Here is a 16,962-nt window from a genome sequence, read left to right as displayed (position 1 = left end):
ATTGGTTATTGGGCAGCGGGTATCACCCTCTGTACCACCCATAGATAATTACAGAGACTACATGTAAGGTGAGGCACACAGGGCTGCTCTGTTATAGGTTATTGGGCAGCGGGTATCGGCCTCTGTACCACCCATAGATAATTACAGAGACTACATGTAAGGTGAGGCACACAGGGCTGCTCTGTTATAGGTTATTGGGCAGCGGGTATCGGCCTCTGTACCACCCATAGATAATTACAGAGAGTACATGTAAAGTGAGGCACATAGGGCTGCTCTGTTATAGGTTATTGGGCAGCGGGTATCGGCCTCTGTACCACCCATAGATAATTACAGAGACTACATGTAAGGTGAGGCACATAGGGCTGCTCTGTTATAGGTTATTGGGCAGCGGGTATCGGCCTCTGTACCACCCATAGATAATTACAGAGACACCATGTAAGGTGAGGCACATAGGGCAGCTCTGTTATAGGTTATTGGGCAGCGGGTATCAGTCTCTGTACCACCCATAGATAATTACAGAGACTACATGTAAAGTGAGGCACATAGGGCTGCTCTGTTATAGGTTATTGGGCAGCGGGTATCGGCCTCTGTACCACCCATAGATAATTACAGAGACTACATGTAAGGTGAGGCACATAGGGCTGCTCTGTTATAGGTTATTGGGCAGCGGGTATCACCCTCTGTACCACCCATAGATAATTACAGAGACACCATGTAAGGTGAGGCACATAGGGCAGCTCTGTTATAGGTTATTGGGCAGCGGGTATCAGTCTCTGTACCACCCATAGATAATTACAGAGACTACATGTAAGGTGAGGCACATAGGGCTGCTCTGTTATAGGTTATTGGGCAGCGGGTATCAGTCTCTGTACCACCCATAGATAATTACAGAGACTACATGTAAGGTGAGGCACATAGGGCTGCTCTGTTATAGGTTATTGGGCAGCGGGTATCGGCCTCTGTACCACCCATAGATAATTACAGAGAGTACATGTAAGGTGAGGTACATAGGGCTGCTCTGTTATAGGTTATTGGGCAGCGGGTATCGGCCTCTGTACCACCCATAGATAATTACAGAGACTACATGTAAGGTGAGGCACACAGGGTTGCTCTGTTATAGGTTATTGGGCAGCGGGTATCGGTCTCTGTACCACCCATAGATAATTACAGAGACTACATGTAAGGTGAGGCACACAGGGCTGCTCTGTTATAGGTTATTGGGCAGCGGGTATCGGCCTCTGTACCACCCATAGATAGTTAGAGACTACATGTAAGGTGAGGCACATAGGGCTGCTCTGTTATAGGTTATTGGGCAGCGGGTATCGGCCTCTATACCACCCATAGATAATTAGAGACTACATGTAAGGTGAGGCACACAGGGCTGCTCTGTTATAGGTTATTGGGCAGCGGGTATCAGTCTCTGTACCACCCATAGATAATTAGAGACTACATGTAAGGTGAGGCACACAGGGCTGCTCTGTTATAGGTTATTGGGCAGCGGGTATCAGTCTCTGTACCACCCATAGATAGTTAGAGACTACATGTAAGGTGAGGCACACAGGGCTGCTCTGTTATAGGTTATTGGGCAGCGGGTATCGGCCTCTGTACCACCCATAGATAATTACAGAGACTACATGTAAGGTGAGGCACATAGGGCTGCTCTGTTATAGGTTATTGGGCAGCGGGTATCAGTCTCTGTACCACCCATAGATATTTACAGAGAGTACATGTAAGGTGAGGCACATAGGGCTGCTCTGTTATAAGTTATTGGGCAGCGGGTATCGGCCTCTGTACCACCCATAGATAAATACAGAGAGTACATGTAAGGTTGCTGCTCTGTTATAGGTTATTGGGCAGCGGGAGAGACCATGCCAGCTGCAGACTCTCCTACTTACACTTTGTGTAGGAACTATATAATAATCAGGATAGAAAAAGCCATTTATACTGTATGTAAAATAAAATATAGTGACCTGTAAACATTTAGAGTATATTAGACTCTGAGCTCTCCATAGTGTAAATGTAACAGCCAGAGAGGAGGAGGGGAGGTTACTCTGCGCTGTGATTAGTGAGGTGTATCGTGCACCCTCTTACCTAGAACTCCTCCCCGGCACCTCTATGTACTGCAGAGCGTCACACGGACTCCTGGCCTGATGACTGTACGTGCTACCAGCAGTGGGGGGTACGCTGACTGTGGTCTGGTCACTTGGTCCAATCATGTAACCACACTCTGCATAGCGTGCCCACATGTGCAAGGGGTACTGGGGTGTCACGGTCTATTATCTATCTGTAATCTTGTGAGCAGTGCCTCCTTACCTCTTTGCCTCACTATTTTTCCCCTCACAGATTTATAATCTATACTCTCACACGCACACGTGTGTGCACCATCAGATCTATGCTTAGTGATTTAAGCTGCTACCACTAAATACAATGCCGCAGTGACAAACGCCTGGCGTACAGGAGACTTATCCGTACCTTATAATCCAAGAGCGAACGCATCTGCTCCACGTCAAATTTGCCAACTGTATCGGTCACCTCTTCCTCTGGGGACTCTACTTTCTAGAAGACAGAAGCGGAATTTGTGCTTTAGGAACGTTGAGCCTTAACCTGTGTAATAGAAGCCTGTTATCTGCCTACATAGGATAAATGTTAGGGAGACAAATTGCCTTTGGCTGAGTCCGATGTCCAATAAGAGGCCTCTTTCTCCCGCTGCAATGGGCATCTCTGCAAAGTAATACGGCCGCTTGCCCACCCAAGTACCCACGTTACTCACAAGCGTAACACCAAGGCCACTAACGTTCCTACATCTCCGCTGGTGCCTCCCTGGGTGAAGTGCACATGGCTGAGCTGGAGGCTGGTCGGGTCTTTTCCAAGACATTAGGGACATTGAGGAAGAGGCCATCATGACACTATAGCAAACCTACATAAACGTCTGTATTCCTGTGTTGTGTAAAATGTGTACAATGATAATATTCGGTGTTCGGAGCTGCAATTATCTGATATTATGGACATAAATACAACTTGCGTCATTTTTGGACACAACTTGCTCTTATATTTTTTTTCTAATTTAGCGCACGTGGGTGTTTTGTATTACCCAGGCAAGTTGCACTTCCGAATCCGTACAACAAGGGGTTTGGAGGGGACACGTAGACACGGCCAAAGTACAGTAAGGGGGCGTGTAGGACCTAAGATGGCTGCCTAAAATATGCAAATGTGCCTGTTTGAAGGGACATGACCTGCGGGTGCTCTAACGCAGGTCCCTGTTGCGAGCTGATGACAGGGCAGGCGTATGTTTTTTTCAGTTGCGGCCTCTTGGTCGCTCGCATAGCTGTGGGTTACCACCCACAGCTATTGCGAGCGACCATGATGGTCGCGATGGTCAAGACCATCGCGACCATCAGGTTTGCGACGAGACCCTTGTGGTAGGGTCTCGTGGCCGCAAGCCCCAGAGAGCTTCTGGCTCAAATAGAGCCGGAAGCTCTGTCACTGACATCACTGGTGATGTTAGTGGGGACGCCCACAAACGGCAGGCGTTCGCTTGGGAACGCCTCCGTTTGTGAAGCCACCCCCCGGCCACGCCTACAAAACGGGTTAGAGTGGTCTTTAAAAATGTTGTATTTGTGTTTATGTGCGATTTGTATTCCCCAGGCTTGTGTGCGTCTTCTCTGCACTCTCCAGCCATGTACTGTGATGTGTATGACGTGTGTCATGTGTCTTATAGCATCTCTGTGCCTCCTGTCCTATTCCTGGAGCATTTTATGTCTGTTTACAAGAAAGTCATATTGTTTCCCTCTCATTTCTGCGGTCACTGCCTTATGTAACAAGTTACATCTTTATCATTTCCTCCATCCAGGTCTGATGTAACCGCAGTGTGACCAGCAGTCCATTGTAATCCACATAAGCTGAAGCACTTACATTACATCAGATAGAAACCATGTCCTGTATTACTCCGATACCACCAGGGTAACAGTAAATAGTCTGACTTTTCGGTCTCGGACCTTTTTCAAGGTATAGTAGCTCCACAATACGCCACAAGCACTATTGCTGATGGTGGTGGAGCTGTGACACCTACTGTGTCCTCCGCAGTGTCAGACGGACCTATCGTCTGAGAGGGGCCTGGCGTTATCTCGCCAGCTCTTATACTATCACATCTGGGTGAACTTGGACTCATGAAGAGATCACAGGTAAGTCAGTGTTTCAGCTACAGGAAAACAGGAGATATGGTAAGAACTTACCTTTGTTATCTCTGTTTCTACGAAGTCCATAGGGTCCACAGGGTTGACCTTGGGGTTATAGCTGGAACAGGATCCATGGGCACCACACAGTTAAGCTTTTAGCTCCCAGGATGCACTTGGGTCCTCCTCTATACCCCGCCCCCGAGCCACAGGCACCTCAGTTGGTAAGCAGCCTAGGCCGGAGGAGAATATGGAACAGAGAGAAGGAAGACTGGAACACACAAGAAACCATACTCACAGCAATAGGAGACGGAAAACCGGTGACCAGCCACACAGCCCATTTGAAGCCAGGTGCATCAGGGCGGGCGCCCTGTGGACCCTATGGACTTCGTAGAAACAGAGATAACAAAGGTAAGTTCTTACCATATCTCCTATTTTCTACTTCAGGGTCCATAGGGGGTCCACAGGGTTGACCTTGGGGATGTCCCAAAGCAGTTCAACTAAGGGCGGGGACGCTCCTGTGCTGAAAGGAGCACCCGGCGCCCAAAGGAAGCATCCTGAGAGGCGAAGGTGTCAAACGCATAGAACCTCAAAAACGTTTGAATAGAAGACCAAGTGGCCGCCTTACACAGCTGAACAGCAGAAGCGCCACTTCTAGCAGCCCAAGAGGGACCCACAGAACGAGTGGAATGAGCCTTAACAGAGGCTGGCACAGGTAAACCCTCTTGTGCATAAGCCTCACAAATAACGGAACGAAGCCAACGGGCTAACGTTTGTTTGTTGGCAGGCCAACCCCTCTGAAAACCAAAGAGGATAAACAAGGAATCAGACTTCCTAACCGAAGCCGTCCGGTCTACATAAATTCTAAGCGCCCGGACCACATCTAAGGAAGTCTCACCAGCTGAAAGATCAGGGGACTGAAAAGCTGGCACAACAAGTTCCTGATTAATGTTGAACTTCGAGACCACTTTGGGCAAAAACTCAGGACGAGTGCGGAGCACTGCTCTGTCCTGGTGAAAAATCAGGAAAGGAGGGCGACAGGAAAGCGCCCCCAATTCAGACACCCTCCTGGCCGAAGCAATTGCCAGGAGGAAAACCGTCTTAAATGTCAGCCACTTGAGCTCCACCGCCTCAAGAGGCTCAAACGGAGGACCCTGCAGGACCCGTAGCACCACCGCCAAGTCCCAAGGAGCCACAGGAGGCACAAAGGGAGGCTGGATCCTGAGAACACCATGGAAAAAGGTGTGAACGTCTGGTAGTATTGCAATCCGCCGTTGAAACCACACGGACAAGGCGGACACATGAACCTTCAGAGATGCAAGGCGTAAGCCGAGATCCAATCCTGACTGAAGAAATTCCAAGATCCTGGAAACTCTGAACACCTGAGGATCATAATGTCTGGACTCACACCACTGAAAGTAAGTGTGCCACACTCTGTGATAAATCCGTGCTGAAGCAGGCTTGCGTGCCCTGAGCATGGTACCAATAACCGAACCGGAGAAGCCCCGAGACCTCAAGACGGCTGTCTCAAGAGCCACGCCGTCAAAGACAGCCGACCCAGATCCGGGTAAAGGCAGGGCCCCTGAGACAACAGGTCCCGACGCTGAGGAAGAAGGTACGGAGCGTCGATGGAGAGGCTCCTGAGATCGGAGTACCAAGGACGTCTGGGCCACGCCGGAGCTACCAGCACGAGCATGCCGCCGTCCTGCTTGAATTTCCGCAGAACCCGAGGAAGCAGGGATAGCGGAGGAAACAGATACACCAGGTGAAACGTCCATTTCACCGACAGCGCGTCCACCAGACTTGCGCCTGCGTCTCTTGTCCTTGACCCGTAAACGGGCAACTTGTGATTGTGACGGGAGGCCATCAAGTCCAGCTCCGGCAGTCCCCACCTGTCCACGAGTAGCTGAAACACCTCTGGGTGAAGCGACCATTCCCCGGGATGCACGTCGTGACGGCTGAGGAAGTCCGCCTCCCAATTGAGGACTCCGGGGATGAAGACCGCCGAGATCGCCGGAATGTGACCCTCCGCCCAAGTCAGGATACGAGACACCTCTGACATCGCTGCCTGACTGCGAGTTCCGCCTTGGTGGTTGATATACGCCACCGTGGTGGCGTTGTCGGACTGCACCTGTACCGCCCTTCCGTGAAGAGCGGGGCCGGACGACTGCAGGGCCCTGTATACTGCCCGCAGTTCCAAGATGTTGATGGGGAGAAGTGCTTCTTCCGCTGACCAACGACCCTGAAGCGACAAAGAGCCGGTCACTGCCCCCCAACCCCGGAGACTGGCATCCGTCGTGAGCAGGACCCAGTCCGGGATCCAAAATGGGCGCCCCTCGACCAGATGAGCTGTCTGAAGCCACCAAGCCAAAGATAGCCGAACGTCCGGAGACAACACCAGCACCTGAGAGCGGATCCGGTGAGGTAACCCGTTCCATTCTGATAGAATCAGCCCCTGCAGGGGCCGGGAATGGAACTGGGCAAATTCCACCATGTCGAATGTCGACACCATGGACCCCAGAACTCTCATAGCCGAATGGACCGACAGACGGCAACGGCTCAGGCAACTGTGTATCCGCAGCTGTAGGGAGGCGACCTTCTCCGGAGTCAGGAAGATCCTTTGCTGACGCGAATCCAGCAGGGCTCCCAAATGAACCATCCGCTGTGATGGAATCAGGGAGGACTTTTTCCAATTTATCAACCACCCGTGTGCTTGCAGGCAAGCGATCGTCAGGTGGAGATGTTGAAGCAGTACCTCCGGGGAGCTCGCCACCAACAGGAGGTCGTCCAGATACGGCAGCAGCCGTACATTCTGGTTCCGAAGATGTGCGGCCATGACCCCCATAATCTTCGTGAACACCCTCGGTGCCGTGGAGAGACCAAAGGGTAGCGCCCGGAACTGATAGTGGTGTTGAAGGATAGCGAACCTCAGATACCGCTGGTGTGAAAATGCTATCGGAACATGGAGGTAGGCGTCCTGGATGTCCAGGGACACCATGTAATCCCCCGGTTCCATCGCCAGAATGATGGAACGTAACGTTTCCATCCTGAACTTGGGAACTCTGAGGAATTTGTTCAGAGACTTCAAGTTGAGGATAGGGCGATGAGAACCATTGGGTTTCTGCACCAGAAACAGAGACGAATAATACCCCGTCCCTCGTTGTGATAGAGGAACGGGAACAATGACCCCTGCTTTCAGCAAGGACTCTATAGCCTCCTGAACCTGTAACGCCTTGGTCTTGTCCTGAGAAGGACTTGTGCAGAAAAACTGGTGGGGTGGTCTGTGCCGAAAAGACAGGGCGTACCCCTGGGAGACCACTTCTCGAACCCAGGCATCTGTGGTGGTATTGTGCCAGCACTGGGCAAATAGAAGAAGTCGGCCTCCCACTCTGAGGTCCCCCAGAGGGAGGCCCGTCCCATCAGGCCGCAGGTTTATCTTCCTGCTTGGAAGAAGGGCGCCGAGCACTCCAGGCTTGCTTCTTGGGTTTAGAGGCAGTCTTACTCGCAGACTGTCTCGGGAAGGACTGACCTTTCGCCTTACCCTGAACCCGAAAGGAACGAAAAGCCGAACTCCGAACCTTAGCAGGCAGTGCCGCCGAAGGGAGGAAGGCCGACTTGGATTTAGCCAGGGTGTCCACTATTTTGTCCAAGTCCGGACCAAATAGTAATTCCCCATTGAAAGGTAAGGCCTCCAGACCCTTCTTTGAATCAGAGTCCACTCTCCAGGACCGCAACCACAAGGATCGGCGGCCAGACACCGCTGCAGCCGATACCCGCGAGGTCAGCAGACTAGCATCTAAAGAAGCTTCACCAATGTAAGAAGCAGCGTCCCTCATTTGTCCCAACAACGCCCGCTGGACATCCGGAGCGTCGTCTGGGAAGGTATCTTCCAATGCATTGGCCCACCCCTCAATGGCCTTGGCCACCCAGGAGATGGCCATGGACGGTCGGGCCACCGCCCCGGAGAGGGAGTAAATAGACTTTAAGCAAGTCTCAACTTTCCTGTCTGTGGGATCCTTCAGCGAGGATATCGACGGTAATGGTAAGGTGGCGCCCCGAGTTAAACGGGTGACATGGGAATCCACCGCCGGTGGAGTTTTCCATTTTTTACAATGTGCCCGTGTCATGAGTGGGCGGTTTGAAATCCTAGAAGGCATGTCAGTCTGCAACATTGACTGAAAAGCCGAGGAAGCGGCCGCCAAATTTTGCACGGAGTTGGAGAGCACATCCACCCATGGTGGAGGAGTCGCCATAGGGGCCTGAAAAGGTACCACAGGCTGCTGCGGCACAGGGGAAGCCTGTATATACATAGGCAACCCCGCATAGGGACCTACTGATTGAGACCCAGGAGGACTCCGCAATAACTGCGGGACACCCGGGGAATGGGGGATGGTCGGCTGGGGCACCGCCCTAGTAGGGAGAGCAGTCGGGACCGACAGACGGTCCGCAATAGACACCAGCACTTGAGAAAACATCGCCCACGGTGGTTCCTGCGCCAGAGAAGGTCTGGATGGGCCAGGAGCCACCTGGCATCGACTACACAGGCCATCCTGTGACAAATCCTCCCTATCTACTCCTGCAGAACAGCGTCCGCAGGAGGCCAACACCGGAGCCACTGAGCGCTCAACCTCCTCGTCTGACATGACAGAATATATTATATATCTGGCACCAGGGTAGAAGTAAAACGCACTCACCGGTGTGCTGAACAACAGCCCACAATATGGCACTGAGTAGCACACAACTGTATGTGACGGACCTCACAAATACGTGATCTATATAAGTGAGGTCAGTAGAAACGCCCCTCCCCCACACACCTGTAGGGCTTGTAGGAGAAGTAAAGGGATAGGTATAAGCTGACAGTAAGTAGAAAATAAGCACAGACGGCAGCACTAGCAATAGTCACATACCATGCAGGAAGATATACTCACTGCACCATTACACTACAATCAACCTGCCCAGATTCAGTGTCTGGGAGGGCTATAGTGCTGTGTACGCTGTCCTTAATCAGGGGAGAGGTACACAGGGAGACCGGTCCGCGTGCTCCCTGAGATCTGCGCTGCCACTGGGAAAATGGCCGCTGGAGACCTCAGAGGAGGAGTGGCCGTGTAACTGCAGCTCAGCGACGCCAGACTGCGTGCTGAAAGGCGCGCTGAGCTGAGGGGAGGAGCCGCTGACAGGGAAGGCTTCCTCCCCTGGCTGGCCATAACCCCAGGGATGCTGGCTTCCCGCTTGCCCCTTTATCCCTGGTGGTCTAGTGGTCCCACGGGTTATGGGAGGGGCCCGCCACCACTGCCAGCAGCCTCCGGTCTGTCCCCAGGACCGGAGGCTAAAGGACTGCATTTAAGGCATTCCGCGCGCCGCCGCTAGCCAGCGACGCGCGGCTTACCTGAATCCCCGGCGACTCCGGCAGCAGTCCTGGGAGGTAGACAGAGTCCGGCTAGTACGGACTCTGCCCTCCCGCCGCGATCCCCAGATCAGTACTGGCGTCGCGGTGCCAGTCGGGGATCAGAGCGGCAGCGTGGGCGTCTGTACAGACAGCCCTTCGCTGCCGTCTGTAGTAAAAAGATTAAAATAAATAAAATCTAACTTAAAATAAAAAGCTTCTGGGGGCTGCTCCTGCAGCCCCCTGCGTGGTGACCGACTCCAGCCGGGCACCAGCTTACACTGAGGTGCCTGTGGCTCGGGGGCGGGGTATAGAGGAGGACCCAAGTGCATCCTGGGAGCTAAAAGCTTAACTGTGTGGTGCCCATGGATCCTGTTCCAGCTATAACCCCAAGGTCAACCCTGTGGACCCCCTATGGACCCTGAAGTAGAAATGTAATATATTCTGCTTTTGAGGTCACGTTATGTATACATTGCGGTGGCACGCAGGGTGTTGTACATTGTGGTGGTGCGCAGGGTGTTGTACATTGCGCAGGGTGTTGTACATTCAGGGCCGGCTTCAGGGGTCGGAACACCCTATGCCGGCTCACTATAGTGCGCCCCGACATCGCATGTGCACAGTATCCATTCAGACTCCGGGGTCCGGCACAGCTGTGGCGGTGGGGGTCCCCAACCTCCCGATTTGACCACACGCAGGTGGAACAGCGGGACACAGGGCTGGCTCTAGGGGTGTTCGATGGTCAAACAGGGGTGCCATCCATACAGCTGCGGTGGTGGGCCTCCCCATCCTCCCAATTTGACCACCAGCGGGCCACTTCGGGATGTTGGGGACCCCCACCGCTGCGGCGGTGCTGGACCCCAGAGTCTGAATGGATGCTGCTCGCATATGTGCGGCATCCATTCAGTGACGGGAGAGGGCTGGGGGAAGCCCAGCTAGTGAGGTGCCCCACCCAGCCTGCGGGCACGCCTCCAAATAACGTCACGTAGGAGGTATGGCCTATGATAATTAAGCCACAACCCCATTTTCGTTCGCGATGTAGAGGTGCATAAGAGAGAGCCGGCACAGGATGCTCCGACCCCTGTAGCCAGCCCTAGCGGGACAGTACTGTCCCGCTGAAATCGGGATGCTGGGGAGGGGTGCACCCTCTATGGGCGGCGTCCCTGTCTGACCGCACTGGTTGAACACCCCTAAAGCAGGCCCTATGTACATTGCGCTGGTGCGCAGGGTGTTGTGCATTGCGGTGGTGCGCAGGGTGTCGTGCATTGCGGTGGAGCGCAGGGTGTTGCGCTGGTGCGCAGGGTGTTGTGCATTGCGCTGGTGCGCAGGGTGTTGTGCATTGCGCTGGTGCGCAGGGTGTTGTGCATTGCGCTGGTGCGCAGGGTGTTGTGCATTGCGCTGGTGCGCAGGGTGTTGTGCATTGTGCAGGGTGTTGTGCATTGCGCAGGGTGTTGTGCATTGCGCTGGTGCGCAGGGTGTTGTGCATTGCGCTGGTGCGCAGGGTGTTGTGCATTGCGCTGGTGCGCAGGGTGTTGTGCATTGCGCTGGTGCGCAGGGTGTTGTGCATTGCGCTGGTGCGCAGGGTGTTGTGCATTGCGCTGGTGCGCAGGGTGTTGTGCATTGCGCTGGTGCGCAGGGTGTTGTGCATTGCGCAGGGTGTTGTGCATTGCGCTGGTGCGCAGGGTGTTGTGCATTGCGCTGGTGCGCAGGGTGTTGTGCATTGTGCAGGGTGTTGTGCATTGCGCTGGTGCGCAGGGTGTTGTGCATTGCGCTGGTGCGCAGGGTGTTGTGCATTGCGCAGGGTGTTGTGCATTGCGCAGGGTGTTGTGCATTGCGCTGGTGCGCAGGGTGTTGTGCATTGCGCTGGTGCGCAGGGTGTTGTGCATTGCGCTGGTGCGAAGGGTGTTGTGCATTGCGCTGGTGCGCAGGGTGTTGTGCATTGCGCTGGTGCTCAGGGTGTTGTGCATTGCGCAGGGTGTTGTGCATTGCGCTGATGCGCAGGGTGTTGTGCATTGCGCTGGTGCGCAGGGTGTTGTGCATTGCGCTGGTGTGCAGGGTGTTGTGCATTGCGCAGGGTGTTGTGCATTGCGCTGGTGCGCAGGGTGTTGTGCATTGCGCTGGTGCGCAGGGTGTTGTGCATTGCGCTGGTGTGCAGGGTGTTGTGCATTGCGCAGGGTGTTGTGCATTGCGCTGGTGCGCAGGGTGTTGTGCATTGCGCTGGTGCGCAGGGTGTTGTGCATTGCGCTGGTGCGCAGGGTGTTGTGCATTGCGCAGGGTGTTGTGCATTGCGCTGGTGCGCAGGGTGTTGTGCATTGCGCTGGTGCGCAGGGTGTTGTGCATTGCGCTGGTGTGCAGGGTGTTGTGCATTGCGCAGGGTGTTGTGCATTGCGCAGGGTGTTGTGCATTGCGCTGGTGCGCAGGGTGTTGTGCATTGCGCTGGTGTGCAGGGTGTTGTGCATTGCGCAGTGTGTTGTGCATTGCGCTGGTGCGCAGGGTGTTGTGCATTGCGCTGGTGCGCAGGGTGTTGTGCATTGCGCTGGTGTGCAGGGTGTTGTGCATTGCGCAGGGTGTTGTGCATTGCGCTGGTGCGCAGGGTGTTGTGCATTGCGCTGGTGCGCAGGGTGTTGTGCATTGCGCAGGGTGTTGTGCATTGCGCTGGTGCACAGGGTGTTGTGCATTGCGCTGGTGCGCAGGGTGTTGTGCATTGCGCTGGTGTGCAGGGTGTTGTGCATTGCGCAGGGTGTTGTGCATTGCGCTGGTGCGCAGGGTGTTGTGCATTGCGCTGGTGTGCAGGGTGTTGTGCATTGCGCAGGGTGTTGTGCATTGCGCTGGTGCGCAGGGTGTTGTGCATTGCGCTGGTGTGCAGGGTGTTGTGCATTGCGCTGGTGCGCAGGGTGTTGTGCATTGCGCAGGGTGTTGTGCATTGCGCTGGTGCGCAGGGTGTTGTGCATTGTGCTGGTGCGCAGGGTGTTGTGCATTGCGCTGGTGCGCAGGGTGTTGTGCATTGCGCTGGTGCGCAGGGTGTTGTGCATTGCGCAGGGTGTTGTGCATTGCGCTGGTGCGTAGGGTGTTGTGCATTGCGCTGGTGCGCAGGGTGTTGTGCATTGCGCTGGTGCGCAGGGTGTTGTGCACTGCGCTGGTGCGCAGGGTGTTGTGCATTGCGCTGGTGCGCAGGGTGTTGTGCATTGTGCAGGGTGTTGTGCATTGCGCTGGTTCGCAGGGTGTTGTGCATTGCGCTGGTGCGCAGGGTGTTGTGCATTGTGCTGGTGTGCAGGGTGTTGTGCATTGCGCAGGGTGTTGTGCATTGCGCTGGTGCGCAGGGTGTTGTGCATTGCGCTGGTGCACAGGGTGTTGTGCATTGCGCTGGTGTGCAGGGTGTTGTGCATTGCGCAGGGTGTTGTGCATTGCGCTGGTGTGCAGGGTGTTGCGCTGGTGCGCAGGGTGTTGTGCATTGCGCTGGTGCGCAGGGTGTTGTGCATTGCGCTGGTGCGCAGGGTGTTGTGCATTGCGCTGGTGCGCAGGGTGTTGTGCATTGCGCTGGTGCGCAGGGTGTTGTGCATTGCGCAGGGTGTTGTGCATTGCGCTGGTGCGCAGGGTGTTGTGCATTACGCTGGTGCGTAGGGTGTTGTGCATTGCGCTGGTGCGCAGGGTGTTGTGCATTGCGCTGGTGCGCAGGGTGTTGTGCATTGCGCTGGTGCGCAGGGTGTTGTGCATTGCGCTGGTGCGCAGGGTGTTGTGCATTGCGCAGGGTGTTGTGCATTGCGCTGGTGCGCAGGGTGTTGTGCATTGCGCTGGTGCGCAGGGTGTTGTGCATTGCGCTGGTGTGCAGGGTGTTGTGCATTGCGCAGGGTGTTGTGCATTGCGCTGGTGCGCAGGGTGTTGTGCATTGCGCTGGTGCGCAGGGTGTTGTGCATTGCGCTGGTGTGCAGGGTGTTGTGCATTGCGCAGGGTGTTGTGCATTGCGCTGGTGCGCAGGGTGTTGTGCATTGCGCTGGTGCGCAGGGTGTTGTGCATTGCGCTGGTGTGCAGGGTGTTGTGCATTGCGCAGGGTGTTGTGCATTGCGCTGGTGCGCAGGGTGTTGTGCATTGCGCTGGTGCGCAGGGTGTTGTGCATTGCGCTGGTGCGCAGGGTGTTGTGCATTGCGCTGGTGCGCAGGGTGTTGTGCATTGCGCTGGTGTGCAGGGTGTTGTGCATTGCGCAGGTTGTTGTGCATTGCGCTGGTGCGCAGGGTGTTGTGCATTGCGCTGGTGCGTAGGGTGTTGTGCATTGCGCTGGTGCGCAGGGTGTTGTGCATTGCGCTGGTGCGCAGGGTGTTGTGCATTGCGCTGGTGCGCAGGGTGTTGTGCATTGCGCTGGTGCGCAGGGTGTTGTGCATTGCGCTGGTGCGCAGGGTGTTGTGCATTGCGCAGGGTGTTGTGCATTGCGCTGGTGCGCAGGGTGTTGTGCATTGCGCTGGTGCGCAGGGTGTTGTGCATTGCGCTGGTGTGCAGGGTGTTGTGCATTGTGCAGGGTGTTGTGCATTGCGCTGGTGCGCAGGGTGTTGTGCATTGCGCTGGTGCGCAGGGTGTTGTGCATTGCACTGGTGCGCAGGGTGTTGTGCATTGCGCAGGGTGTTGTGCATTGCGCTGGTGCGCAGGGTGTTGTGCATTGCGCTGGTGCGCAGGGTGTTGTGCATTGCGCTGGTGTGCAGGGTGTTGTGCATTGCGCAGGGTGTTGTGCATTGCGCTGGTGCGCAGGGTGTTGTGCATTGCGCTGGTGCGCAGGGTGTTGTGCATTGCGCAGGGTGTTGTGCATTGCGCTGCTGCACAGGGTGTTGTGCATTGCGCTGGTGCGCAGGGTGTTGTGCATTGCGCTGGTGTGCAGGGTGTTGTGCATTGCGCAGGGTGTTGTGCATTGCGCTGGTGCGCAGGGTGTTGTGCATTGCGCTGGTGTGCAGGGTGTTGTGCATTGCGCAGGGTGTTGTGCATTGCGCTGGTGCGCAGGGTGTTGTGCATTGCGCTGGTGTGCAGGGTGTTGTGCATTGCGCTGGTGCGCAGGGTGTTGTGCATTGCGCAGGGTGTTGTGCATTGCGCTGGTGCGCAGGGTGTTGTGCATTGCGCTGGTGTGCAGGGTGTTGTGCATTGCGCAGGGTGTTGTGCATTGCGCTGGTGCGCAGGGTGTTGTGCATTGCGCTGGTGCGCAGGGTGTTGTGCATTGCGCTGGTGCGCAGGGTGTTGTGCATTGCGCTGGTGCGCAGGGTGTTGTGCATTGCGCTGGTGCGCAGGGTGTTGTGCATTGCGCTGGTGCACAGGGTGTTGTGCATTGCGCTGGTGTGCAGGGTGTTGTGCATTGCGCAGGGTGTTGTGCATTGCGCTGGTGTGCAGGGTGTTGTGCATTGCGCAGGGTGTTGTGCATTGCGCTGGTGTGCAGGGTGTTGTGCATTGCGCAGGGTGTTGTGCATTGCGCTGGTGCGCAGGGTGTTGTGCATTGCGCTGGTGCGCAGGGTGTTGTGCATTGCGCTGGTGCGCAGGGTGTTGTGCATTGCGCTGGTGCGCAGGGTGTTGTGCATTGCGCTGGTGCGCAGGGTGTTGTGCATTACGCTGGTGCGCAGGGTGTTGTGCATTGCGCTGGTGCGCAGGGTGTTGTGCATTGCGCAGGGTGTTGTGCATTGCGCTGGTGCGCAGGGTGTTGTGCATTGCGCTGGTGCGCAGGGTGTTGTGCATTGCGCTGGTGTGCAGGGTGTTGTGCATTGCGCAGGGTGTTGTGCATTGCGCTGGTGCGCAGGGTGTTGTGCATTGCGCTGGTGCGCAGGGTGTTGTGCATTGCGCTGGTGCGCAGGGTGTTGTGCATTGCGCTGGTGTGCAGGGTGTTGTGCATTGCACAGGGTGTTGTGCATTGCGCTGGTGCGCAGGGTGTTGTGCATTGCGCTGGTGCGCAGGGTGTTGTGCATTGCGCTGGTGCGCAGGGTGTTGTGCATTGCGCTGGTGCGCAGGGTGTTGTGCATTGCGCAGGGTGTTGTGCATTGCGCTGGTGCGCAGGGTGTTGTGCATTGCGCTGGTGCGTAGGGTGTTGTGCATTGCGCTGGTGCGCAGGGTGTTGTGCATTGCGCTGGTGCGCAGGGTGTTGTGCATTGCGCTGGTGCGCAGGGTGTTGTGCATTGCGCTGGTGCGCAGGGTGTTGTGCATTGCGCTGGTGCGCAGGGTGTTGTGCATTGTGCTGGTGTGCAGGGTGTTGTGCATTGCGCAGGGTGTTGTGCATTGCGCTGGTGCGCAGGGTGTTGTGCATTGCGCTGGTGCGCAGGGTGTTGTGCATTGCGCTGGTGTGCAGGGTGTTGTGCATTGTGCAGGGTGTTGTGCATTGCGCTGGTGGGCAGGGTGTTGTGCATTGCGCTGGTGCGCAGGGTGTTGTGCATTGCGCTGGTGCGCAGGGTGTTGTGCATTGCGCTGGTGCGCAGGGTGTTGTGCATTGCGCTGGTGCGCAGGGTGTTGTGCATTGCGCTGGTGCGCAGGGTGTTGTGCATTGCGCTGGTGCGCAGGGTGTTGTGCATTGTGCTGGTGCGCAGGGTGTTGTGCATTGCGCTGGTGTGCAGGGAGTTGTGCATTGTGCAGGGTGTTGTGCATTACGCTGGTGCGCAGGGTGTTGTGCATTACGCTGGTGCGCAGGGTGTTGTGCATTGCGCTGGTGCGCAGGGTTTTGTGCATTGCGCTGGTGCGCAGGGTGTTGTGCATTGCGCTGGTGCGCAGGGTGTTGTGCATTGCGCTGGTGCGCAGGGTGTTGTGCATTGCGCTGGTACGCAGGGTGTTGTGCATTGCGCTGGTGTGCAGGGTGTTGTGCATTGCGCAGGGTGTTGTGCATTGCGCTGGTGCGCAGGGTGTTGTGCATTGCGCTGGTGCGCAGGGTGTTGTGCATTGCGCTGGTGCGCAGGGTGTTGTGCATTGCGCTGGTGCGCAGGGTGTTGTGCATTGCGCAGGGTGTTGTGCATTGCGCTGGTGCGCAGGGTGTTGTGCATTGCGCTGGTGCGCAGGGTGTTGTGCATTGCGCTGGTGCGCAGGGTGTTGTGCATTGCGCTGGTGCGCAGGGTGTTCTGCATTGCGCTGGTGCGCAGGGTGTTGTGCATTGCGCAGGGTGTTGTGCATTGCGCTGGTGCGCAGGGTGTTGTGCATTGCGCTGGTGCGCAGGGTGTTGTGCATTGCGCTGGTGTGCAGGGTGTTGTGCATTGTGCAGGGTGTTGTGCATTGCGCTGGTGCGCAGGGTGTTGTGCATTGCGCTGGTGCGCAGGGTGTTGTGCATTGCGCTGGTGCGCAGGGTGTTGTGCATTGCGCTGGTGCGCAGGGTGTTGTGCATTGCGCTGGTGCGCAGGGTGTTGTGCATTGCGCAGGGTGTTGTGCATTGCGCTGGTGCGCAGGGTGTTGTGCATTGCGCTGGTGCGC

At 56.0% G+C, this 16,962-nt stretch overlaps 1 protein-coding gene across 3 annotated transcripts in view; it reads right to left on the bottom strand.

Annotated features, from left to right (window-relative positions):
- The window catches only part of HDX (highly divergent homeobox), a 192,098-nt gene that overhangs the window by 55,799 nt on the left and 119,337 nt on the right, over positions 1 to 16,962 (bottom strand). For all 3 annotated transcript variants that reach the window (XM_088461397.1, XM_088461398.1, XM_088461399.1), the window contains one exon: positions 2,473 to 2,556. In XM_088461397.1, coding sequence (XP_088317523.1) covers positions 2,473 to 2,556 — 84 coding nt within the window. The remainder of the gene's footprint in view (positions 1 to 2,472; positions 2,557 to 16,962) is intronic.

The sequence above is a fragment of the Taudactylus pleione genome, unplaced genomic scaffold, assembly GCF_031769625.1.
Source record: "Taudactylus pleione unplaced genomic scaffold, aTauple2 ptg001043l, whole genome shotgun sequence".
In the NCBI taxonomy this organism is placed as follows: domain Eukaryota; kingdom Metazoa; phylum Chordata; class Amphibia; order Anura; family Myobatrachidae; genus Taudactylus; species Taudactylus pleione.
Note: the sequence above shows the minus strand (reverse complement) of the source record. Positions and strands in the feature narration are given on the sequence as shown.